The sequence below is a fragment of the Ahaetulla prasina genome, chromosome 5, assembly GCF_028640845.1.
Source record: "Ahaetulla prasina isolate Xishuangbanna chromosome 5, ASM2864084v1, whole genome shotgun sequence".
Lineage (NCBI taxonomy): Eukaryota > Metazoa > Chordata > Lepidosauria > Squamata > Colubridae > Ahaetulla > Ahaetulla prasina.
In genome coordinates, this window is record NC_080543.1 from 29894656 (window position 1) to 29922390 (window position 27735).

A 27735-nucleotide genomic window follows, 5' to 3' on the forward strand; every position below is an offset into this window, starting at 1 on the left:
CCCGTCTCCTCCACCGGATACCAACAAAAAAGGCAAATAAAAATAGAAAAATGTAAAAAATAGAAATAAAAAAAGCAACAAGTAAGGGAACCTCAAGCAATATAAAAGAAACCGCCTGAGGTAATTCTAAACACGACTGGTCCGAGCAAAACCGAGTCGAAAAAGCTGGAAGGAAAGAGAAGGCGGGGGCTATAAGCAACAAGTTAAAGACTCGGTCCAATCAGCAACGAGGAGATTAACCCATTCCTGACGGCCGTTTTCCCCGACTGAGAGAAGACTTAGTTCTATTTACCCATCAACATAATGCCTGAACTTGAGGTGGAATTTTTTTGTCATTTTCTATTCTTTCATAAGATGGGAATAACTGCTATTAGGTTTCTGAGATGCATCTAAGTCTTCTAAAAGATCTTACCTAAAAATCAAAGCTACTTAATTCCAGGGATCCGATTGTTTTGAATTTTTGCTTTCTGGTTATTTGTCACTTTACCTTTTTAATAATTTTAAAGTAGCCAAAGAAGTTATAAAATTTTGTCTCTAGAGATCAATATTATGGTACTACAGATATTAAATAGTTGGAACTGATAGTTGTAATTTCTTGTTTTGAGAAACATGCTGAGAAGTATCATTCATAATTTATTAGTAAATATATATTGAACATATATGCATTTAATAATACTAAAATATTCTGTCTGCCTTTTATCCTTGCAGTTGTATGCTTTTGGTGTTTCCAAGCAATGCATAAAAATTAATAGCACAAATGCAGAAGATTTTCAATTTCTCATCCAGGATTTTTTCAGTAGAAAATATTTTCTAGAAGACCATGGAATACAGTTGGCTGATGGAGGTTATATTATTCCTAATGATGAAGGAAAGGCCGGAAAAGAAGAATTCTTTTGGTATGATGTTCAAGAAATGTATCTATGAGTATGTAATATGTTATTAAATGTTACAATTAATAATGTTTTTAATGCCAGAAAGGTTTATATTTCTCAGTACCAGGGCAATGTAGAAACTATTTGTTTATAATTAAAAGGTTCGTTTTTATTGTTCTCTCTGACAAACAATAAGATTAAGACACTGTTTACATTTTAATAATAAATCGAGAATCAAAAGCCATTTAACATTTCTACAGAAAGTCCCAGTTGAAAGCAAAGATATTTTTCAGTCATGTGAAAGAGGTAACTCCAGGAACCTCATATACTTAAAAGAGAATATTTCAAAATATATTCACACCTTCATGAAAAACCTATTTAGAAACGACTCTAACATTTCTAGACTGCATTCTTTGGTTCTCATGACACACATGACACTTCTAATTATCTCAGGGATTGACCAGCTCACTAATGGTGAAAATAATCAGCTAAGAAATTGTTTAGGGCCTTATAGGTCATAAGCAAAATCTGGACCCCAGTTGGTCTCTGAATGGCAGCTACCAGTTGAAAAGTTTATTCAACTATTGAGCTACTGTAGTATCAATATTTTGGCTCAGTATAAAGTAGGTTCTTATGCTTGCTTGCTTACTTACTTATTAGATTTCTATTCTGCCTTTGTTTATACAGCTCAAGCCTGGATGCATAATGTTCTCTCTTATTTTCCCCATAACAACCACCCTGTGAGGTGTGTTGGGCTTTGTTAAGAGAGAGTGGCTGGTCCAAAATCACCCAGCTAGCTTTCATGTCTAAGGGAAGACTAGAACTCATTATTTCATTTTGGGGGGGGGAAGATGAGAAACAAATATCCTTAATATCCAAATAAATGCTCCTTTTTGTTTACTAATTTGAATAGACCATTAATATTACTAGAATCAATTACAAGTATTGCTGCAGGCCTTTCCTTCTTACTAAAATAATTTACAAAACTTATTTTTTCATTGAAATGCATGATCTCTAGGTACATGTACAAGAAAATAATAAGCACACTTCTTTGATCATGCTTTATTATATGCCTAATTCTTTTTTCCCTAGTATATATGCATGCACACGTGTGCACATGTGCGCACGCACACACACACACACACACACACACACACACACACACACAAATCTATTAATCTTTTTGAAATATATTTCCAGCACGGGTTCTGTCATTCATAGAATTTGCAATTTACATCCAAACCTGACATCTGCTTTCTTCCATGTCTCCCACTCCACTTGACTTAGAGTTCGCTCAAGTACTTCTCATTTACATTCATAGTCTTCTACATCCTAACTGCAGTATTTTCTTTTATCACATCCAATTCTTTCTCAATTTATTTTTCATTGTGTTTTGACTAAAATATAGAATTTTATAAGATAAATATGTATAGTTGCCTGTAGTAATTTAGAGTTTAAATGTGAAAAGTATTAATGTAGAAGGTAACATATTTTCTAATATTTTTGTGCAGGTCTTTGTGTGATACACCTGGTGTAGATCCCAATCTAATTTCCAAAGCCTGGGTGTATAACCATTATAAGTGGATTGTATGGAAACTGGCAGCTATGGAGGTTGCATTTCCACAAGCTTTTGCCAGTAAATGTTTGACACCAGAAGGGGTATTACTTCAGCTAAAGTACAGGTAAAGTAAAGATTATGATTTGGCAAAATTACTCTTCTGAATTTTACCTTGTGTCTGTATAGCCTTAATTACTGCTCTGCTTTCAGATGAGACTGTTGTTGTTTACTCCTTAAATTAAGTGCTATTACTTAGCAAGAGAATTGCTTCTCAAAAATATTCAAATTCAGTTTGAAATATTTGTTCAATTTTTTAAAGGTATGATATAGAAGTGGATAAAAGTCAACGGTCAGCCATCAAAAGAATAACAGAAAGAGATGATGTTGCTGGAAAAACAATCATACTGTGCATCTCTAAAATTATATCATTTAGCACAAACATACCTCCCACTGCTGACGGCAAAAGCACCACTGAGGACAATAAAAAAGAAGTGGCAATCATTGAAGTTACAGATGGTTGGTATGGAATTAGGGCAGTCTTGGATCCTCCTCTTCAGTCACTATTATCTAGGCAGAAGCTTACAGTTGGCCAGAAAATTGTTGTACATGGAGCAGAGCTTGTGGGTTCTCAGGATGCAAGCACTCCTTTAGAAGCACCAGAATCTCTGATGTTAAAGGTACATTTATAACCTGTGCTATGATTGTATTTCAAGATGACTTTTTATATATTGTAGGAATGGGCAGTGATAAACATTTCTGCATAGTTGTCTCTTTTTGTATTTTGCTTTCAGAGTTATAGGTCTCCAGGTCAGGTATCTCCCTTCCCCCCCCCACCTTAAAGTGCAATATATGTGTCTATAATTTGAGTTGCTTACAAATCCTTTTATTTACTTACCTATTTATAGAGCATTGAACTCAAAAATGTGAACTGTGCAGAACGAAAACAATCAAGGGGGGACTATATAGTGTTAAAAAAACAACCCACTATATAAAATATAAACATGATATTTATCATGTTTAACATGATGTTTATCATGATAAACATGATAAACTACCAACCACAGATAACTCATTTGATTAGACCCAAATGCTTAAGGGAGAAACAAATATTACAGTAAAATAGCAATAGCGATTAGACTTATATATCACTTCATAGTGCTTTACAGCCCTCCCTAAACAATTTAGAGTCAACATATTGTCCCCAACAATCTGGGTCCCCATTTTACCGACCTTGGAAGGATATGATTGTTATATTGAAAACTCCTGACAAATTAAGGAGAGCCAGCATGAATGCACTACCCCATCCTAAATTTGACTAGATCATTGACCAGCACAACAAAAACCATCTCTATACTTAACCCATTTCTAAACTCTCAAAGCGTCCAGATAATCTACTTCCTCCAGAGTTCTCTGAAACTGGAGGCTGAACACCACCTTAGCAACCTTCCCTGAAGGTTGGAGACTGATGAAAGCTGTCCAGATTGAGTGGGGCCAAGAATGGCCTCTTGAATAGCAGGTGTTCCTCCATCTTTCAGAACTTGCAGAAGCACCTCTTTCTTAAAGAGACATTTTTATCACCATTTGGTATCCTCCTACATGCACCCTTCCCTGAAAGCATTAATGAATCAAGAGGCCTTGATTTAATTGTGTAAGAAAATCCTGGGGAAAAAACTAAACTCTGAAATCAGATAGAGTCCTATAGATACCTGGACCAGACTGATCCAATAAGGCCACTTCTTTGCAAAGATGGTTCCAGGGTCATTTGGTAGGGATCTTTCTATTACAAGGGACAGATGACAACATCCCATGTCCAGAACACATAGCCACCTTCCTGAGACCAAACGTATCTTCAGCAAAATCAGAGTCACTGGTCAGAAGGGCGGCTATAGAAATCAAGTAAATAAATAAAATGTATACAGTTTGAAAATGAGTAGTATAGACTACTTTTATTGAACTTACAATTGACAGATCTAATTTATTCCCTTTCTCTGAAATTAACATTTGTTCTATAACTAGATGTGCTGTATGTTTAAAAATCTACATGATTATCAGGCTACATTACAACAATGTAATCTGAAATAAGTACTTGTTTTAGATTACAGCTAACAGTACTCGACGTGCTCGATGGTATGCCAAATTAGGATATTATCGTGATCCTCGGCCATTCTCTTTGCCTTTGTCCTCATTGTTTAGTGATGGTGGGACTGTTGGTTGCATTGATGTCATTGTTCAAAGGATTTATCCTATGCAGGTAATTTAGTATATTAGTCAGCCTTCAATACATACATAATTACTGATATTTGAGAAGCAAATCTTAATTCAAATGTGTGGCCTAATTTTCAACCAATATTTATTTTAGTGGATGGAAAAAACATCAACAGGGTCCTGTGTGTTTCGTAACAATCGAGCAGAACAAAGAGAAGCTGCAAAATTTGCTGAAAATCGACAGAAAACGTTAGAAGCATTGTTGGCAAAAATACAAGCAAATTTTGAAAAGAGTGATGGTAAAATATACATCTATATCTTTAATTTTTTAGAATGTTATTTTGCATGTAATAAAAGAAAAATGTCTATTTATAGAGAAATATGAAAGCTGCTATACAACCTATCTGTTCTGTTCAATCTTTGTGTGTCAGAACTGTTTAGAAAACTGTACTGTCTCTTTTCTTCTCAATTATATTTGATTCCAGCCCCTATAAATAGAATTGAGTTACTGTGAAATGTTTAGACTTTGAAAAATGTGCATTTCTTAGGTATCGAAATATATCACACATATAGTATATGCCTGAATATTATAAAGTAATATTACTGATTCAATAATATTTAAATGATATTAGCAGTTAAAGAGGTATCAGATTTTAAGAAAGTAATTCTTCCAGTTACATAAACAGAATGAATGTTAAAGTTTCTCTTTTAGAAATGGTATCCTCTGAGTACTTCTCACTCCAAAATAATACTGTCCTAACTATAAACCAGATTTACAATTCATTGCATTAATTTATGCCTAGTTTAGAACATTGACAGATCACGCCCTATATACCCAATTATTTAAATAAAAATCACCCCCATACATTCAATAAATGATCTGCAGGTTGCCCTTTTTATGATAAAATATGAAGCAATAGCAGAAGGAATCATTTTCTATTTAAGCCTACTAAAGCACACCATCTTTGTGTCTGCTGTATGCAGTGTTCAAACCAAGCTTCCATAGATAGGGTTTACTGCTTTCCTTGATTGGGTTTACTACTGTGTTTATGAACACAGTAATCTGCCACCATCATGGTGTTATTATTTCAAATTAGATTGAAAACTGTGTGCCACTGAAGTTATAAATCGATTTTGATGCAGAAATATGTTATCAGCCTTATGATGAGTTGAAGTACTAGATAACACAGGTTTATGGGATACAAATTAGGTGGTCAGAGTTTCTGTTTTTGCAGGGAGAAAAAGTGAGCCACAGGTGGAGTGAACATTTGAGTTTGGACTGGGCTGTCTGACTTCTTCCTTGTTTAAGTAGTATCCCACCTGCCAAAGAAGAGAGCTTGTTGTTTTGACTGAACTGATATCAAGAGTTACTGACAATGGTTACGGATGGCTAATGGAAGGTCTAAAAGATAGTGGAGAGAATGCTCTCAGTTATGTTGCAATATTCAAAATTGGAACGCCTGCTGCCAATTCTTGATATTTAAATAGTATTTTTAAAAATAGGGTGATCCTGCTGGGTGTTTTTTTAAATGATGTTATAAATACAAGACATTAAATATATTTTTATTATTTTTAGAAAAAACAAAAATGTTATTTGGAATGGTAATTTTAAATTAATTGTTGGCGCTTTCTTTGTAACCTTTCATGGTTTGTTACAATTTCCTTTCAAAAGCTTAACAGTCACCTTAAGTTCAGTTCTATTTGATTACTATTTAACTGGGAATTCACAGCAGTAGGTATCTGAGACATATTAATTTTATGTTTCATTAATCTTTAAAACAGATAAAGGCAAAAGAATACTGAGATCCCATGCTCTAACAAGACAACAGATACGTGGTCTACAAGATGGTGCAGAGCTTTATGAAGCAATTATTAATTCTGCTGATCCATCTTATATGGAGGTAAGGTTTTTTTAAAAAACAATGCTAGAAATAGTCATTCTACAAATTTTTGCCTTTTTGCCAGAGGGTTCCAGTTAAAAAACAAACACAATGAGTAAAGGGGATAAAGCAAAGGAGGCACAGGTGGAGGGTAGCAGGAAGATAGAATGAACCCCCCTCCCCTCCCCCCAAAAAAAGAGATGGTAAAAATTGAGAGAAATTTCACGTAATATTTTAAAAGAGCTACATTTCAACCATTGTTACAAATATTGAGAAATTTAATCAGGACGAGTGTATAACTAAATTCATTTGCTACACAAAAATGTTTGGAGGCTTAGATTCATTGTTTGAAGTAGTCATTTAAGTTCAACCCCCCCTGCTTAGAGCAGGAATCCACACTAAAGCATCTCAGATATCCTGTATATCAATGTCAGACTGACTGGTCTGTTTGTGCTTTCAATATTCCCTTTAGGAATTCCCATCTGGAACGCCTCCCTAGGATCCCACTTTACCATTGCTCTGAGTTTCTTAATGTTTTTTAAAGTCCAGGTCCAAAATATATCACTTTCCTTGAAAATCAAGAACTCTGTTATTACACTTTCCCCCAAACCTTTGCTATTAATGATTTGTATTCTTTGAATCCTAACATAGTTTATGAATCATGATTTATGGTTGAATGTCAACTGAACCCAAGTATAGTAGATTGTTCAGTAACAATTAAAATGAACAGCATGATGTATGAACCCTTTATCTGAGAGATCTAGCATTTGGCTAGTATTCAAATAGTACTTTGAATTTTAACATGAAAAGAGAGGGGGGGGAAAGGCAGGATTCATTGTATTGTTTATTGCAATGAATGTATGAGCTTGATTGTATTAATTCAATGCCCATGACAAATTTAGGTCTGTGTTCTTGTAGCCGTGATTGGATAGAATATTAGTACTTGATTTAAAAGTAAGATCCATTAAATTCAGTACAAAATATTAGTATTATCTTTAAACTTTCGTAGGCTTTGGATTACATATCACAGTGATTTGGGCTTGATTCTTCTCTATAGCTACTCCAGAATTTAAAGTGAGAGTTTTACTAAGTTAAGGTACTTTATCTCTGTTAGGCTTTTAAAATGTCCCCAAATTATGTTTTTTTAAAAAACAGGCTAATGTATTCTGATGTTTTGAGTTTTAATATCTATGGCTTTAATATCTATGGCTGTTTGTATGGTTTCATAGTAATCTGACAAGGGACTTCAATAGCTGGCAATATAATTAGTTTAATAAGTAAGTGATGCAGTAGCAACAATAGTTTTTGGAAGTCATTCCATTTGTGTAAATCAGTCATACTTCAAGACCTCATTATTTTACGTTCAGTGGGCCATATCTGGCTCTGCCTATCCCTGTCTGGTCCTGTTCAAGAATATAGGGCTGGTAGACTAAGCAGAATTTAAAATGTGATGTTTGTCAGATTCTATAACATTTTCTACAAAAAAAGTTCAAAATTCCTATATAAACATTATAAAATTAAAAAAATAACAAGATTTTATGACATGACCACTTTACTCTTTGATTGGTATTTTTAAAAACAGAAGATTCAAGATGAATTGGTTAATAAAAAGGCAAGTTAATTGGAAAAGAAGTCTAAAAACAGTCCCTTTTCCACATCATTTGAAAAACTATTTGAAATGTTTTTTAATTATGAGAATAGAAAGCACTTATTGGACATTTTAGTGTTGCCCATGCACAATGACAGTGAAAGTAATAATGATAATTACTCCCAAGGATACTTTAATTTGGATTTTCACTGAGTGGGAAATTGAAACTGATGGGCGAATAGCTGTTTTTGATTCAGATTCTACCTATATCTAAATAGATACATACAGGATTTAACTAGAAAAAAAATACATTTGATAGCCAAACATGTTCATATATTTAATATTCCATGTTATAATGGAAATGGGGCTTATTTTATGTTTTCCTTTTGTTAAGATCTATATAGCTGTTTCAATTTTACCACTGTTTATTGCAGGGTTTTTTCAACGAAGAGCAATTAAAAGCCTTGAATAGTCACAGACAGATGGTCAATGATAAAAGGCAAGCCCAGATAGAGGCAGAATTCAGGAAAGCTGTGGAAACTGCTGAGCAAGAGAAAAACAGCTCCTGCAGAAGAGATGTATCCAACATAATCAAACTACGAATTGTAGATTATGGGACAAAAGAAAACTCAAAAGGTAAATATGATCTTAATCCGCTCTGAAAGGTATACTGATCATAAATATGCAATAATATAGTATCTTAGTAATGCTTTATTCATATAACCTGTTTATTTTAATTCATTGTATGTCACCTTTTGATGCATTGTTAAACTGTAGCACTATGCAAATAGCAACATTTCTAAAAGTAAATTTAATTAAGATCTTCTGAAGCACAGATATGAATGGATATTATGTGTAGTTTTTGTTTATTAAGAATAAAATACAGGGAGGCCTCAACTTGGCCACCTCAATTGGAACCAGAACTTCCATTACTACACAGGACACACTTGATTTTATGACGTTTTTGCCACAGTTTAATGAATCACACAGTCATTGAGCAAATCTGGCTTTCTTCAATGACTTTGCTTGTCGGAAGCCAGTTAAGAAGGTCACAAATGGAGATTGGTGTGACTGGGATGCTGCAGCTGGGATGCCAGTTGTCAAGCACTCAAATTTTGATCACATGACCATGAAGAAACTGATAAGTTGGGCAAGGACTGGTCATAAATCACTTTTTTTCAGTGCCATTATAACTTTGAATGGTTGCGAAACAAACAGTTTTAAGTTAAGGACTGTGTGTATGGTCAATGACCAGCAAGAGTATTTTTAAAAGATGCACCATATTGTTGTTAAAGTACAATCTGTATTTTTAATTCTAAATCTTAGAAGTTATACTGAACATCTGGCGTCCACCCTCACATGTTTGTAGCCTCTTAAAGGAAGGAGGACGATACAGAATTTTTCAGTTATCTGCATCTCACTCCAAAGGCAAGTTGAAAACCAACAATATACAGTTAACAGCTACCAAGAAAACCCAGTATCTACAACTGCCAGTAAGTGTTCTTTAAGACTTAAAGTGAGCTACTTAAGTTACAGGTTTTATGCAGTTTTCATAATGTTATTATCCATAATGCTATTAGGTTTCTCAAGAAAGTCTATTACAAGTTTACAGACCAAGGGAATGTCTGGTATATGGTAAACTAATGGAGCCCTCCTTCCAACCAGCTTGTTCTGAAGTGGATTTGGTGGGATATATAATTTGCTTGACAAAAAGAGCAGGTATGTTACACTTATTACTAATATATAAGTAATTATATATGTTCCGAATTGGTATCTTTAAAGTCATTTTTTCCTTCCAAACTGAAATGTAGAAGTTGGGTTTCATAACAGCTGAAAATTTAAGCATAAATTTATGTCATGCATAAAAAAAGAGTGGGGTTACTTTTTAGATTTCTGGTGTTTGTTATTGTATTGCTTTTCACAATTGTTTTTGTTTAAATTGTATTTGCTTTTCTTTAGTGGGAGTTGTGGTATTGAACTTTCAATTTTGTAGAAATTAAAAAATACTAATTTGATGGATTTGAAGGTAGTAGGCAGAAACAATTTGCTTCTTCAGTCCATTCCTAAACAAACATGGTGATCCTTAATGAACAGCTGAATTAAAGAGCAGGTCAGTAGGATTACTGAGTAGTGACGGCAGAATGCAGTATAGGGGAAAGGAAAGAGTTGGCATCACATGACTTGTTGATTATTCTTTTTTCCCTTGCATTCCTGCTGCAAATAGATTATAATTTTCCATCAGTGGTAGCTGGAAGTAGAGAAAGGACTTTTTATTTTGAACTTCAACATGGCCAACATGTAAAATTTAATATTAAATCCAACAAGTTGTATGTTTCATTTTTACATAGGTTTTTCTACATTGGTATATTTGTCAGATGAACATCATAATGTAATAGCAATCCAAATTTGTGCAGATCTCAAGCAGTTTGCTATTGAAGATATAATCATTCCATCTGCATTGATCTCTGCAACCAATCTTCAGTGGCGACCTGAATTCAAATCAGATATTCCCACCCTATTTGCTGGAGAGCTTTCTGCATTTTCTTCAAACCCAAAGGAAAACCATCTCCAAGAAATATTCAAAGAATTTAAAAATACCATTGAGGTAAAGTTACTTATTTCTAAAGAGAAGTTAAGTACATTCAGGTCATACATTACTTTTTTTTGTGATACAGATTAAAACACAGCATTCTACAATTGATTTAGTAAGTGTCTACATCAATTTTTTCTACAACCTGCCACACTCCCAAAACCCCTTTGTGGAAATGAATCTAAATGCTGCACAGTCCTACATTTTGTGTCTTCATTTAACAACCACTTGTTCAGTAACTATTTAAACTTAAACTTAAGACAGTGCAGAACAGTGGTAGTTATGACTGACCCTTGTATTTGTTGATTGCAGTGTGCTTGTCACATCTAGGTGCTTGATACCCACAATATCAGTTTTGCACTGATACAATATCAGTATTGCAGTGTCCCACAGTCACCCAATCACCAATTGCAACCTTCTTGCCAGTTTTTCACAAGTAAAAACTATGGGAAAGCCAACAGGAGTTCACAAATGGTGACCATGTGAGATCCTCACTTAAAATGTTGATTTGATTAATAGCTTCTCAAAGTACTGGAAATTGTGTCACTAAGCAATGAAGTCACATGCTGTGGTGCTTTAAAGCGATGGCATTTAGCAACAAATTCCAGTCCCAATTGCCATTATTAAGTGAGGACTACACACACAGACACACAGGTCTTGGCATATTCGGGTCTTTTCCCGTGTAAGGTTGAGAGTATCTTGACGACGTTTCGACAAGGTCTCACTCATCATCCTCAGGCTGGTGCTTACGGCTTCGTGCTTGTGCGAGCAAAGAGTGGTCGGAACTTCCATCTCTCTATAAATACTGGTGGGGAGGTGGGGAGTGTTGCTGTAAGCGGGTTGGCTGGCTGTATGGTTGCATCTTGATTGGTAGGTGGAGTGGGTGTGTGCAGATTAGTCGGCTGTTTCGTGGCATCCTGTGTGTGTGTGGTCCTAGTTGTGTGCCCATTAGTCTTTTGTGTTGTAATGACCTGGTTAATGGGCTGTGTGGAAATGTCCTGAGTTCTGGGAATGTGACCTCCTGTCATGGTAATGGGCTTTCTGGAAACATCCTGAGTTCTGGGAATGTGATCTCCTGAGTCTTGTTCTGTAACATCCTGGGTGGTAGGTTGTGTTGTAATATCCTGAGCTTTGGTGTTGTGGTCTCTGGAGTTCTGTGATGTGATGTCCTGAGCAGATGGCTGTGATGCAGCATCCTGTTTTGGTTTGGCTCCGAGTTTGAGGTCTTGTCATGTGTTCATGGCGTGTGTCAGTTTGTTTTGTGTGGGGATCGGAGGGGGGTGCAGCAGCCAGTGGTGCTAGCATGGTCTGGCTTCTGGATGGTGGTTGTGTTTCGTCTGTGGGATGGGTTTGGGTTTGAATTTGGTGAGATGATTGGTGGTGGTGTCATGTGTTATCCTGGGTCCGGTGTCAATTTTTGCGGCTGGGACTCGTTTGTTGACTAGGGCTAGTTTCCAGATGTCTGGTAGGCGGGAGGTGTTGTCCTGTTTGTTCATGTTGTGGGGGCGTTTCTTTATTTCAATGGCTTCCATAATTATTCTCTTGTTGTAGAGTTCAGTTTTGGAGATTAATTTGGTTCCTTCAAAATCAATTTCATGTAATGTGGTTTTAAGGTGCTGGAAAAGGGAGGTGGTTTTTTCTTTTCTGACTGCGTTCTTGTGTTCTGCGATGCATGCTTTTAATCTCCTATTGGTTTGTCCAATGTATGTGGTTGGGCAGATTTTGCATGGTATTTCATAGACTCCTTGGTTTTCTAGCTGGATCTTGTCTTTGGGGTTTCTTAAGAGGTTGGCTATTTTTTGGTCTGTGCAGAAGGCTGTCTTGATGTTGTGTTTGTGAAGAATTTTGCTGATTTTATCTGTGGTGCCTTTGATGTACAGGAGGAAGGCAATGCCGTTGTCTTGTTCTGTGTCTTGGTTCTTGGGTAGTGTGTCCCTTTGGATTAGATTGGTAATTGTGTTTCTTTGGAATCCGTTAGAGATTAATACGTTTATGAGAGTGTGTAATTCAGTTTTCAGGTGGTCTTTGTCGGCTAGGCGTTTGGTTCTGGAGATGAGAGTCTTGGCTATGGAGGTGATCTGTGCAGGGTGGTGATGTGATGCTACAAACAGCCGACTAATCTGCGAACACCCACTCCACCTACCAATCAAGATGCAACCACACAGCCAGCCAACCCGCTTACAACAACACTCCCCATCTCCCCACCATTATTTATAGACGGCAGCTCCGACCATGCTTTGCTCGCACAAGCATGAAGCCGTAAGCACCAGCCTGAAGATGACGAGTGAGACCTTGTTGAAACGTCTCCAAGATACTCTAAACCTTACACGGGAAAAGACCCAAATATACCAAGACCTACATACCTATACCCGTGAAAACCTACGAGTGTGTGTGTGTACGTGCGCGAAGGGAACCTTTACCTTTTTATACACAAAAATAATATATTCTTTTAGTAACTCTGACATTTAAAAATAAGGTATTAGTTGCATACTTAAAATAATTTCATAAAACATGTCTTGATACTACACCTGAAATACAGTATGTGTTATTTCAGTTTTTGTTGTTTTGTTTTTGCTGTTTACTCCCAAGAGTTGTATGTCAAATGGATGGTCATATAGAATTAAATAATATATTACCCATATTTTACCAGAATGCAGTTATAATACAAAAATAATTATTTTTGTCTTGTAGAACAATGGCTGCTTTAGCAAAGAGGCACAATACAAAGTCATGAATTTTCTAAAATCAGATCCCTTGCAATTACTTAATTTTTCCAAAGAAAATCCTCCCTGGAAATCTGATGCAGGAAATAAACAAGCAGTAAGTTTATCAAAAGAACAATTTTATAAATGCTGTTCAAAAGTAACTTTTTCTATGTTCATTGGACTTCCTATCAAAAATGTCAACTAAAATATTTTAGGGCATTTCATAATTCTATAGTCACTGCTGAGAATTCTAGGAATTTAGACACACATCTCCAGGGCATGTAGGCCAGGACTGCTGTTTTATACTGATCATTTAAATATCTGGTAGAGAAATTCCATAAGATTGCTTTGAAGGAAGTTATTTTAAAAGCATACATATCTAAAGAGAAAGACATTATTCAATTCAAATGTTTTTTTGTGAGTAAAAATAACAAACAACTCCTATTTTTGTTGTCTTTTAAAGATTACAATTCCCAGCAGTGAACGAAGACATCAAAGTCCTTTGACTATTGGAAAGTCAGACATAAAACCATCCTTTTCTCTTGGATCTGCAAAAGTGACACCAGATTTTCAAGAAACTCCAAAGAACTATAAGAAACGAAAGGCAATGGATCTGCTCAGTCGAGTCCCTTCCCCTCCACCCGTGAAGCCAATCTGCACATTTATTTCGCCACCTCTAAAAAAAGCATTTCAGCCCCCTCGAAGCACTTGTGCCCAGAGCAAAACATCAATTAAAAAAACTGAATGTAAGAATAGTAAACATCCGTTGCTAAAGTTAAATGGGACTGATTTTGCTCCTGAAAGCAATTTTGTTGCTGATGAGGAACTTGCAATGATAAATACTCAAGCCCTCTTAAGTAATTTTTCAGCAGAGTAAGGAATTGTATCTATGGGTGACACTGCACATGTGATATCCAGTACATGATGCTACAGTTTTTTAGAGGCTGATCACTCTGTCCAGCCTACTAATAATAAAAAAAAAACATACATCAAGGAAATACCAAAAAAAATTAATTCCTATAAAGGAAAACAGAACTAACAGTTCATTATTGTGCAGGAAATGTTACAGAGGCAAAGAAAATGTCGTCACTGTTAATAGTTTATATTTAATGTGTGAATTACCTTTTAAAACTCTGAACGTTGTAAATGTTTGTTTAGATTTGTTTATTATATGTTTTAGCTCCAAACAAGCATTTTAAAACACTTCAGTAAGAATAGCTTGCAAATTCTTGATATGTAAGCCACAGATACATTTCTGGGTCAGAAGTTATTAGTTTCAAATTTTTATCTCAAATATTCAATGCATCTTATATCAAAGTTAGCTTTTGAACAAATGGGTTAACAGAAGAATACATAAAAAGATTTCACAAAAGGATTTTTCTTGTTTTTCTTTCCTTTCCTATAGATGCTATATAAATGGCTATTCTAAACAGTGTTATATGTATCAGGGATTGTCAAAGGGACTAGTGCCCAAAATTATATGCCCGTGTTTTATCAAATCTGAATATTAAAATTGCATCAAAATTATCCTCTTCCCTAAAAAAGGAAGAAAAAAGAAAATGATCCCTCATCCTTTAATATTTACAAATGAGAATATCACCTGATCTATATGTTATTACACTAGGGAAATAAATATAAATTCTTTATTGCCAGGAACTGAGTTCTGCAAAAAGATACTATATTATTAGTAATCTCTAAATCATAATAACAAATATGTCCCTGAACACTATCTTTATAAACCAGTAGCAGTTTTCAAGTATGAATAAAATGATCATTATCTATATATTTGTTTGGATAAAATAGCCAAAATTTCATAATAAATCTACATAATATCTGATAAAAAAGTTACATTCATGGCAAACAATATTAATTCCTGGCATATTTAATTATACCTTAACTGTTTGATATAGTTCACAAATTTTATTGGGCTTCGGGTACCTAAAATTGGAACCTGTTACTAGATTAGTCTCCCTAAAATAGAATAAACATTTTTTAAAAAAATAGAATGTTCTGGCTAATTTTTAAAAAAATAAATAGAAACCAGATCAAGAGAAAAAGAATCCAGTTTTTGCTACAAGGTGAAAAAGTTACAATTAATCTGTACTAGTTCTGAGGATTTCACAAATCTATACTGGTTTTGGGAGCAGCTTCAGGTTTACTTACCCTGCAGCTCAAAAGCTTCACCCACGCCCATTCATAAAATGCTTGGTTTTGGTTCTCCTAAAGACTCAGGCTTCTGATACACTGAACATAGTCAGACTTGGACATTGGTAAAAGCACAAATAGAAAAGGTTTCTGCCATTGGATTGGAGTCCTATTTTTGGTCTTAGTGAGAAATCAAACACATTTATGACTGCGCTACCACAGAATTATTGTTCTTAATATATGAGGATTTGGGAAATGATATCTCATATATCATAGTTAGCATTTTAATGCCAACAGTCAACATGGTATTTGGCTGACATATGTAGACCTAAATAGGTGCCATCCTGTAATTTTTTGTGTGAATATAAAGCCTAGTATGAAAATGGTTGCAGAAAATAATAAACTAAAAATATAAAAAACCAACAATGAGATGATGGTTTATGTTTAAATTATTTCTTCTATAATTTTCTTTAAAATTTGCAAAAATTGTGGAACATCAATTTTAAATGGTATAAGACCTACTTTAGTTCAATAGAAAAATAGAAAATTGCTAAGAATCTCAAACAATATACAAATTGATTAAATGTATAAAAACCCACTAAAATCTCCCACTAGGTTTCCCATTAAAATCCTTCAATTTCATGACCTATTCATTCTTTTGTTGGAAAAATAACGTCCAGAATTGGAGTATCTGGCTGGTTCTTCAGCATGAAGCACTGTATGGAAGGTAACATCATGCTCATATTCATCCTTCATCCATCGTATTTTCTCAAATGGAACACCATGATGATTACGTCTATAAAATACATGTATAAATATGTCAAGGAAAGCATGACAATATTAATTGCCCCGATCCATGCATTAGTTTTTCTTGTATGATTTTGAGAAAAAAAAATCTGGAACCTAATCCATATAGATTCAAGGCAAATTTCCTATATGTACAGTCAGGAATTAGTCCATTAAATGCATATATGGGTATAGTTGAGAAAAATAACATTTAGTTTTCCCCAGATTTCTTATTTTTCAAATCTCCTGTTTTTAATTATTGCTGCAAGTTTATCTTTAAAGACAAATATTTGGTATTTGCAAATTGCTCTATTTACAAGATATTTTCAAATACTGAAAATTATGTTTAAAAAGGGATATATACTCCATTTCTGATTTAGGAGATATAGCACTGACATGGCAATCTGTCTTCATCATAGTTTCAAGGTCACAATTTTTGCAATATATCCAAGAAACTACGCTACTATGATACTTAAGCAGGATGAATGTTTAGATATCTGCAACTAGACTAGTAGAAACCGACTTTCCTACATGCTGTTTCTCAGGGCAAGCCTCTTGCCTAAATCAGAATTCAAATCAATCAATGATTACAACAATGGTCTGCCTCATTTTTTCTAAATTTGGTTGTAAAATGTACCTAGCTAATTCCCGAACATGGAACTTCCAACGTGTATCTGGCTCCCGAAATATAACTTCATATCTGTTTTCAAGTGCCTGATTAAAGAAAAACAAATTGTTATCATGCTACAATTTTAGAAAATACTATCATGTTTTAATCTATTAAGCAGTGTTTTCCATATTTTTCTCTACCATGAGGGAGAAAAAAATACCAAAGATTTGAGTTGCACAACCTGATTACTGAATAAACCCAATATACTGATTAATAAACTTCATACCACACACCAATCCACCAAAAAATAAAAGTTAAAAACAGCATGTTATGCGAATGTAGCTGATACAGCTGCACCAGACTTAGTTAAGTAGGTTGTACTTTCTTCTCAAGCATGTTAATCTTCACTATCCACATTATATGAGTGACTAAAAAGACAGTTTCAGCACTTCCAGAAAGGTCTATCCATGAAATAATCATTTAGATGAGTACTGTACCGAGTTCTAAATGAAATGGGCATTCTCACAAAAATTGTTAGTTGTAAGAGGCATTGCCTCATGCATTATAGCTGTTCCAAGCATAGAAACTAGATCTTGGCAGTTTATACATCCGGATTTTTTTCCAGGCTAGTAAAGTCAGCAGATTTACTAAATCTAGTCATATACCTACTGCTATTGGCTTTGACTGGATGGTTTGACATTAGGAGTGCCGGATCAAATCTGCTGTTATCTAAGCACATCGTTCAGGATTGCAGACCCAGGGCGAACTCTGTTGCAGGACAAGGCACACTATAGCCGATTAACTTCCAATGTTGCGAACTTAGGCTGCAAATACAGAGATCACTATGAATGCCAGAGTGGGAATTCTGGCGTATGTTTGAATGTACTTCAATGGATATGGATATTCTGTGTGTTCTTTTGAGTGTGATTGGATTGAATTGTGTCGAGCTTCAGGATACAATTATCTGCAGATTTTGTTAAACTTTTGTTGTTTATTTTCCCATGTTGATGTTACTGCTCATGCAAGAGCTAAGCAGCAGCATTTTTTGCAGCAACGTAATAGAGACAGTTCAGACAGAAGTCCAGCAAAAAGCAACCTGAATGGATGACTGACTTTAAAAAAATCATTTTTGCTTTAACTTGCCTAGCAGTGGAGTGGTAATCTATAAAAAATAACTCCAAGGAATAATTATTTCCATGACCTCCTGAGACTTATTTTTAACATTTTGAAAATAAAATAATCTGCCCCATTCTTTTGTAAATTGTGTTTTTCTTTTTGAGTCAGATCCCATCTAACCTTGTATTCCTGGGATGAAAAACAAGAGAAGTTCCCACTGTTTTCAATGACTGGAATATTTGAAATGTTTTATTAAAGTACAACAAATTATATTCCGCCAAACAAAGCACAACTGTTTTGTAGGAAGCTTAAGCAAAATATATTTTGTAATCCACATACATTTTGTATTATTTATTGTATTTCTCAGAATTATTTATTCAAGCATGACTATACTATTCATACTTTTCCTAATGTTTTTGTCAGTAAATTTCAGTATGATTTTTCATGATTTTTCTAACTACTCACTATTAATTATGTGAGACTTTTCATCATCAATGAATTATGAATAAGACAGCAAACAAAAAAAAAATCCAACATTGCTATTGAGTTATCTCAAGGACTTTAAAATATTACTTCTCAAGAAAAGAAGCAAAGCTGGTTAGACATGCAGTAATCTTTAAATTGCTCTCAAAACAGACGATTGTGAGCTAGGAATATTGAAATGGTTACCTGTTGATACTGTAGGTGCTGTCAAAACTATATTTAAAAAAATGAGTGGAAATTTGAATTAGCAGATTTTTTGAGAATCACATGCATAAGTGATTTTTATTACTAAGAGGGGCAGAGATTCTATTGAAATGGCAGCATCTAATTTTTAAGTCACCAATATCACTAAATGGACCAAAGTAGTACTTCTTTACAGAAAATAATTAAGAATTCATCGTCACAAAACACAGTGATGGCTATTAATTTGGATGGCTTTGAAAAGGAAATTGCTACATCCACTGAGGACAGGTACCAAGTGCAAAGGAACACTGGCAGGCATCTGGTTGGCCACTGAGTGAAATGCAAGACGAAGAGGAGTTTAGATTATGCTTATGTCCTTAACCATCTTCAACTGGTATTTCACTCAAATTATTTGAATGCTAAGTTAGCACCAATGGTAACGCAACAGAAGGAAAGTATACTATTTCTTACAACCTGCCTTGAACTGAAAGTTGGTCTGCACCACTATCAAAAGGACATACTTTTGCCTCCATAAAGTCCTTGGTATCTCCCTTAAAAGAGCTTAGGATGCCAGGAAGATTTGTATTTTAAAAGAACCGCTACTGATCAGAAACTATCTGATGAGCTAGTGATTTGGCTCAATATAAGGTAATTTCATACTGTAATTTAAAAAGTGATTGCATGGATTGCAAGGTTTATACTGGCCTAGAAACAAACATTCCACAAGCTGGAACTATGCTTTCAGTATCTCCATAATGCGACATTCCTTTAAAAATGTGCATGATTTCTGAGAACGTTCTCAATTTTAAGAAAAAGAGCTAAATGTAACCTAAAAAAAGAGAGGCTTGATTTATATTGAATGGTGTAAAGATCTATTGCCCTCTAGATGCCCATAAATCCCATCCAATTTATTAAAGTTGCAATATTGCCAAGTTGGAGAGTGCAGTTCAAGGATTTGGATAAGGAGTTGAACAAGAATTCAAGCAGAAGAAAAATGGTATTTGAAAACATTACGGACAGATTCTTGCAAATTTCTTCCCTAATTTGATAACGATAAGGTTACAGGTTTCTTTTGAGCTTGTACTTATTAAGAATTACAAAGAAGTCATAATATTACATACCATTATTGCATATGGCTTCATTTCCCAAGCGTGGATGTTGGTGTTATCAATTATAACTGGGGATTTCCCTTTCTTCATGGCTTTACGTGCTGTAATATAAAAAGGTACAGGTTTTTAATAGGTGAAATGAGTTATTGTTTATCTAGATAATTATATTAAATCCTTCAGATAATAAAAGAACTTGAGATTTCAAGGGCCTGTAGCACAGTTGCAAATCACTAAGCTAGGAGAACCTGTTTGGAGGATTGACTTCAACAGCAATATTCTTTACATTGCAAATAAGTATGAGATATAATTAGCAAAGGACTTTCAAGAAGCAGGGTTTTATTTCTTACATATTTTTTGGCATTATATTTTCAGTTTATTGCCCATATGCCATATATATAATATTACAAAATTAAAACAGAAAAGGAAGAACACATTAAAACTGGATATAATAATATTACTGTAGTACAGAAAAGCTAAACTGAACTTTCTTAATAGAAGAAAAGTCAACTACTGTCATAATGAATAATAAATAAATATTACTAGTTACTCTATAGAGAGCTGTAGCGATAGGAATTATATTTGCAACTCAAAGATTCCCAACCTCCGAATGTTGCCCTTGATATTAGACAAAAGTGGAAGGCCAACCTAATGAGCCAGCTCCCAGACACTTAGTGACAGACCTCACTTTTAACACACATGGCAAAGCGGGGTCACCAGGGCCCATTATACTAATGCTGCTACTGAGCAGTGATGATATTTTTTAATTATGAGGCCTCTTCAGGGAAATAGAATTGGCACTGTTTTTTCCTGTTCTGATTGACATTAAAATACTTCTATTTGTCCATTTGGTCTAGTAGTTAACTAGAAACTGGGAGACTGTGAGTTCTTAGAGATAAAAGCCAGATGGGTGATCTTGGGCACTCACTTTGTCTGAGCTGAATTCGCCTCACAGAGTTGTTGTTGTAGGGAAAATAGAAGGAAAAAGCGACATTAGATATGTTCACTGCCTTGAGTTGTTTATAAAAATAACAAAAGTGGGCTATAAATTAAATATATAAAAATAGTATTTTGGAACTTAAAATGTTGGTGACTTTGATCTCCACTAATATCAGACTTTTTACTATAATTAATAATTTTTATTTTTCTACCTGTTGTAATTTTATAATATATTAGCTTTAATGCTAAGCATATTGGCTTGGAAAGTCTTGTGGATAAAAGACCAGTTAAACTAATGCTTTAAAAAATATTAAATGTGCTTGGTCATAATGCTTCCACATCCAAACCAAGACATGCAATAGAAATATGCCATGTACAAAAATGATAAAAGTAAACGTACTCTTCATACATTTTTCTTCAGCTAAGTGATAAAATTTAAACTATATATCTATATAACTATCTATATATAAACTAATGAAAAATACTAGCATTGATTTTTTTTATCCTCACATTGCTCATATTTTCCTCACTTTTCATCTTGCTGGAATTATCCAGCAGCTTTTTCATCACCTGCAATTTCTAATTCATCTGAACTAGAAAACCATTGTTACTGCATTTAAATCAGCAAGTACATTAATTGCTGATATAAGAATTCAGTTACTTCCTGTTTTGGCAAGCTTCATGTTTAGGGTATAACACAGAGATAGGCAATCTTTTTGTAGCTGAGGTAGGCATATATTAGACAAATTTTGATCAGGTATGAGTTTATGATACCAAAATAATATGTTACATCTTTTTGCAAACCTAAATTTCACTGCAATCTAGATCAATGGTTCTGCAAAAATAAGTCTTAAGAAGCTGCTTGACTCCATACAGATCACAGTTGCTTTCCCAGGATGTAGCAGGAAATGTTTGTATTGTTAAGTGTAAAATACCTGGATTAACTGCATTATATTGAAAAGAAAATAGTAATGTATACTAGGAGTCAAAGTAGAAATGGAATGAACTTAAAAAAATTAAGTTCAAAGCTGATCTTTAGACCCAGATAACCCTTCAAATCCTAGTATATTTTTTTGCCTCTGTTCTAGGCTCATGTTTCCAGATGGCCATTTCTGTCCTACAATTTATGAAAAGTTGTAAGGGTCCAGGTTATTTTTTATCTATTTCTACCCATTTCTCAACATTGGAAATTGGAAGTTATCATATACTTGGCAGAGGAAATCAATTTTTCACAGCCCTAACAAACATCATAATGCAATGTAGTGTTTAGCTTCCATATCAGAAAGTCTTTAAATAGTAAGTATATCAGCTTTCACTTCAGAATTAGGCTTATTCTGTTCTTAATTCTATTATGTGATGCTTTGTTCTAATCAATGTTTAGAAAGTCACTTTGATAAAGTAAATAAAGAGGAATGTTCAGGAAAACCAGTCATACATGCCTCTTTCCTGGTTCCACTTATGTGCGTCTCCCAAACAATCAGGATTAAACTCATAGGTGCCATCTTCCATGATGAAATACTCGTCAGTACTAAAAATGACTGCATTAGGAAATTCACGTTTCAGTTGCCTGACAAGCAAAGAAAAAATAAAAAAGTGCTGATTGGTTATCATCACTGGATCCAACAATGTGATGTCACAAGAGAAAAATTTCTACCACTTTGAAAATGCCATTTGGTGCAACTGTCAAATGTAATACTTTGATTTTTGCAATTGCTTGAGCAAATAAATGCATTTTTATAATTAACTACAGCTACATTATAGCAGGGCAGAGGTGTACAATCTAATCGTCCAATTTGCTGCCTGGTTATTACTGTGAAAAAATGCGGAAATCATTCAAGTGGTTGCATTCTGGAAAAAGCTGAAGCTGGAGCTTTTCAGCCCTGATGCCATGAATGATTTGGGTGTTTTAATCATCTTATATTACTGTAAATACAAAAATGAAGTGTGTTCATTTTTGTGAAGCACTGCAAGTCCTTGGAATTGTGGTGGATATATAGTGTATTTGATGCATAAATAAATTTCTGAATCACTGTATTTGCATTTGTTCTGTGCACAATAAGAATAAAAAAACTTCTTAACTTGGATGATTATGATCTAAAATACACAGCATTTTAAATGTAGTCCTTATCACTGATTTTTGTTCATAAAAAAGTCAGCAGCCTATCTCTGACTAGCAAGAGTTCCAAATTAAACAAAGGAAGTATATAAAGCAACAAAGACAAATTGGCCAATAAAGAATTCTATTCTATTCTATACAGAAACTCAGTACATTGGATATATATCACATAAGGGTATAATGCTGCCATGATTCCTGGCATATCCAGAAACAATGAGTGCAAACTAAGCTGACAAAAGCAGATGATCCCTCATTTCAGGACAAATGTACATTCAAAAGAACTACCGTATTTTTCGGAGTATAAGACACTTTCCCCCCCTAAAAGAGGCTGAAAATTTGGGTGCATCTTATATTCTGAATGTAGCTTTTTGGAAGCTTTTCTTCAGCCCTAGCAAGGCGCTAGCGAGTGAAGGGATCTTCGTGATTTGCCTGCTTTTCTCATTGCTTCTCTCTCCAAAGATCAGTTGTGCTTTACAAGCTGTTTTTATCCCCAAGCAGGGGATAAAAAGCATGTGTGCGTGCTCAAAACCAGCAAACTAATGTGCTGAGGCTGACCAGACTAAGGACACTAGCCAGATGAATACCTGGTAGGCAGATTTTTCTCCCCCCCTATTTTTCTCCCCAAAAACTAAGCTGCATCTTATACCCCGAAAAACAGGCTATACTTTGTAGGCAATTCCTTTCTACAAATCCAAAAAGCTATGCAATGTAATCTTTACATGTCTACCCAGAAGCAGAATTGAAATCAAACACTTCTTAGAAGCATCAAGTTGGAAGACTGAAATCTCACAATCCCTAAGTCACAATACTAGAACAAATAATCAGCATGGAGAGTCTACTTGGGGAGTTGAAAATAATAGCCCCACATAGACAGTATTAGGAATACCAACACGTATCAGTTGAGTTAAAGTGTTATCTGTTCTGGGCATATCTTTGTGAACCCAGATAACTGCAGTATAGTTAATAAATGATTCTTAAACAATGGTTTAGTACACTCAGGTCAGTCTGCTGGATTTCTGAGGCAAGTTTCTCTCTGTATTTGAAGGATACAATGCCTGTTGAAATTTTTTCCTATTCAAAAGGTCTTGCAAGACTGGTATATTATCTCCATCTATGACACAGCAGATAAAGCACTAACGGACCTTGGCTGATATCAAAAAAGCTAGGTTAGTGTAAGGTTTTGCCTCTGCAATCTTCCCAAGAAAGCAGGTCTCTTGAAACTTCAGTTGCTCCAAAAAGAGCTTTTATTGAAAGGTTTGTGATAACAAGTTCTAGGCAAGAACTGACGCTTCTTAAAACCAGCTATTTAAAGCAATGCTAACCAAACCCCTCCCACACTGCAGGGAAACTTAAAGAAGAAACTTCATATAGAGATTAGCCCAGTAGCGCAGGAAACAGAAACAGAAACTTCATCGAGATCACTCCAGTCCTCCCCCTCTTCCTCCCACCAAAATGCCACCATCCCTGTAGAAATATCTGGGACGTGACAGTCAATGGATAGGAGAGTACTATTTCCATCTTTAAAGGGAAATAGTCAGGGACAATTATCTCCTCCCCCAAAAGTTCAACTCAATAATCTGATCCAATCTGGATTATTTTAACTGATTTTAAATTCAAAATTAATCTTGATTAGTCCCACTAAAGTCAGCTAGATGTCTTGCTTGACAAGATAAGAACACATCATGGTAACATTTACTTAACAGGCTGTTGGAAGAAATGTCCATCTATGTTCGGTTCCAAGTGGGGACAAAGACACTGGATACATGGAAACTGCTTGAAAAGATGGTTTAATGGTGGACAAGATCACATGGTTTTGAGGCCATGGGCAAAAAGGCAAATGGGTGAGAGAGAAAGAGAGAGATTTATACTCTGTTGGACTTTGAATTTTAGCTTGTATTCTGATTGATTGTCAGACTCCCATGGGGCCATGCAGGGGTAATTTTGTAGGTTTTCTTTTGAGTCCCAAGCTTGGTTGAGCCTTGCTGGGTGATGCAATCTCCCCAGGTGCCATGTGGTGAGTTCTGTTGCTAGATGGGTAGAGGGCTAATCCTATCTTTGTTATATAGAATGGACTGGCTCATTAACAAAGATGGGGGGGGGCTGAGTTTCTGCCTTCCTTTTGGGGGAAATATTCTGCCCTTTTAATATTTTCTAAAGTATTTCATTTTTCTAGGAGAGGGGTGGGTGCTAACTTCCTACACCAGAATAAAAAAATAAATACTATCTGAAATTAATTGGCATTATTAGTGCATGACAAAATGTATACTTCCTCATATACAAACAGTGACCTTTTGATATAGAATAGAATTTTTTATTGGCCAAGTGTGATTGGACACACAAGGAATCTGTCTTGGTGCATACGCTCTTGGTGTACATAAATAGATACGTTCATCAAGAATCATAAGGTACAACACTTAATGATAGTCATAGGGTACAAATAAGCAATATCAGGAAACAATATCAATATAAATCTTAAGGATATGAGCAACAAGGTTACAGTCATACAGTCATAAATGGGAGGAGGTGGGTGATGGGACCGATGAGAAGATTAATAGTAATGCAGATTTAGTAAATAGTTTGACGATGTTGAGGGAATTATTTGTTTAGCAGAGCGATGGCGTTCGGGGGAAAAACTGTTCTTGTGTCTAGTTGTTCTGTATACAGTGCTCTATAGCGTCGTTTTGAGAGTAGGAGTTGAAACAGTTTATGCATTCAGTATAAAATATTTACGACAAAATAGCTACTAGAGTGCAGAGAAACAGTGGCTCTGACAGGATTCAGCTGCCAATCTAAAATTTAAATAACACGTAGAAAATATATTAACTAATTTCACTGGGCTCAGTACTAAAGTATTGTATACAATGGAAAGAATAAACATTCTATTTTCACAGTGCATTCTCACAATCACTTCTCCAAACCATAGCAGGCAAAACAGGTATAATTTCTAACACGGATACAGGTGAGTGGAATTGCCTCTTCCGATCGTTGCATAGTCGGGGTGGGGTGGGGGGAGTCACACACCACCTTAGGGCAACCCAAACACAGCAGGGCAACTTTGCCGAACAAGTTCCCGAGTTCGAAGAATGGACGGAACACAAATTTCAGCTAAAAAGGCGGCCGCTCTCATCGACCCACCTAGCCACGGCTGCTTCCTTATATTTACTAGTTCCTCGTCACGTTTAGGCTTTCTGCTGGCGTGTATCACTGTAGTGCAGACCTAAGATGGACTCGGAGTACAAGGGACGGGTGTCGGAGGGCAAAGTACCCTTCCCATCACCCACTCTTCTCCCTATTAGTCTCGGTTTTCCCTGACTGGCTCCGAGTTCTTTCATGGCCACCATTAATGGCCCTCCCCACCCCAGCATTGCTGCTCCTTTAAGTTTAAGATAATACAGTCCACCAGATTTAAGGGGGGGGGGACTCAAAAGCGGAACAAGGGCTCCTTCCTTGTCGCACCCCGCCCAGCGACTTAACCGCCTGCCTCCTTATCGACTCGGGCCAGGCGGCTTCGGCTGCGACGGCGCTTCCCGCAAAGCCACCGCCGTCTTCAGCCACCTCCCCCCAGGCGTCGAATAGCTCCTGGAGACCCTCGAAAGTTGCCCTTGGCGCCGATGGGCGCCCCTCCGCTGACCCTCTGCACTAAGTTTCTTTCTTCCGCCCCCCCCTCCCCCCCGGCTGACCTGTCCTGAATCCGGCGCGACCTCCCGAAGGGCGCGGGAAGGGCTGCGGCTGGGACAGGCTTACCTGGCCAGGGTACTTTTGCCTGAGCCGGGCAGGCCGCGGAGCAAATAGAGGCTTTTGCTGAAGCGGCGGGCGAGGGGTCTGCCTTGAGGGCGGCCGGGCTGCTGGAGGCTGAGGCCCCCGAAGGCGCGGACCAGGCTATCTTCCATAGTGGCGGCGCGGCAGCAGCAGCCTTTTCATCTCCGGCGGCGGCAGCCGAGACTTTGGGAGTCACCTGGTGGTGTTTACACTGCCCTTCGGCCGCGTGACTTGAGATGGGCAGCGCCGCGCCGCTCCGCTCCGCCCTCGTTTCCCTGGAGCAGCGTGAGGGCTGCGCCAAAGAAGCCGGCCGAAAGCGACCATGATGCGTTGCACCTCCCCCTCCGAGGACGGTTCTTTGGCGGGAAGGCCGGCGCGAGGCACTTTTGTCGAAAGACTAGAGGTGGTCCCGGATAACTAACGTGTAAAACCCGACGCTGAGGAGGGCCCTGCTTCGGCCGATCTCAATCGGTCAGGAAAGGTCCAATCCGATGGAGGCTCCCGCGAAGTCAGATCGGTCACGATCCGTTGAATGGTTGAATGGGCTTAGCGCGCCCCCCCCCCTCAAGCTATCTATCCAGTAACTAGGCAGCGCTCGGTTTACGATCGGTTGGACAAAGCGGCTGGATGGGATTGCAAGCTCCGAGAGTGGGACGTTGAAGCCGGCAGCTCTGGCTGCAGAAATCCGGGCAAACATTAGGTAGCGAAGAGAGTTTTGTTTCTGGAGAGTGAAGAGCCGCTCCGGAGACTGGCTGAGCTCTATTAAGGAGCCACCGAAGAGCATAACCATACTGGCAAGTGCTGAACAATTTGCCTAAATTGCGCACGGTACCTATTTGTCACATTCTCTGCCATCGGAGAGCGGCTGATACCTTTCGTAACTTAATTTAGATTTGGATGTGTTATTGGCTATTATTATAAAAAGTCACCCGGATTGTTTCTCTATACTGTACATTTCAGCTTCCACAACTACTCTGTATGCAGTCTGTGTCATTTAATCCTAGCGTTTATTTTTTCCCATGCCGATCGATTAGTCTTTTATCGCCAAAAATGTTACACACAGTATGTAAATTTACTATTTTAAAATATCCACT

General features: G+C 36.4%; 2 protein-coding genes across 5 annotated transcripts in view; one reads left to right on the forward strand and one right to left on the reverse strand.

Annotated features, from left to right (window-relative positions):
- The window catches only part of BRCA2 (BRCA2 DNA repair associated), a 57405-nt gene extending 42985 nt beyond the window's left edge, over window positions 1–14420 (forward strand). For 3 of the 4 annotated variants that reach the window (XM_058186625.1, XM_058186626.1, XM_058186624.1), the window contains 12 exons: window positions 709–896; window positions 2384–2554; window positions 2750–3107; window positions 4526–4681; window positions 4790–4934; window positions 6418–6536; window positions 8538–8739; window positions 9430–9596; window positions 9684–9822; window positions 10452–10708; window positions 13385–13513; window positions 13862–14420. In XM_058186625.1, the coding sequence (XP_058042608.1) occupies window positions 709–896; window positions 2384–2554; window positions 2750–3107; window positions 4526–4681; window positions 4790–4934; window positions 6418–6536; window positions 8538–8739; window positions 9430–9596; window positions 9684–9822; window positions 10452–10708; window positions 13385–13513; window positions 13862–14275 (2445 nt within the window). In that variant the 3' untranslated portion in view covers window positions 14276–14420. Of the gene's footprint in view, window positions 1–708; window positions 897–2383; window positions 2555–2749; window positions 3108–4525; window positions 4682–4789; window positions 4935–6417; window positions 6537–8537; window positions 8740–9429; window positions 9597–9683; window positions 9823–10451; window positions 10709–13384; window positions 13514–13861 lie in introns of those variants that run through there. The other variant, XR_009155529.1, reaches the window with a different exon arrangement.
- Window positions 14346–26917, reverse strand: N4BP2L1 (NEDD4 binding protein 2 like 1). Its single transcript, XM_058186634.1, has 5 exons — window positions 26627–26917; window positions 22206–22333; window positions 19843–19931; window positions 16967–17043; window positions 14346–16339 (listed from the first exon to the last, which is right to left on the reverse strand). Exons 1-5 carry the CDS (start codon window positions 26770–26772, stop codon window positions 16183–16185), a joined length of 597 nt encoding a protein of 198 aa, XP_058042617.1. The 5' UTR covers window positions 26773–26917; the 3' UTR covers window positions 14346–16182.
- Window positions 26918–27735: the final 818 nt, after the last annotated feature.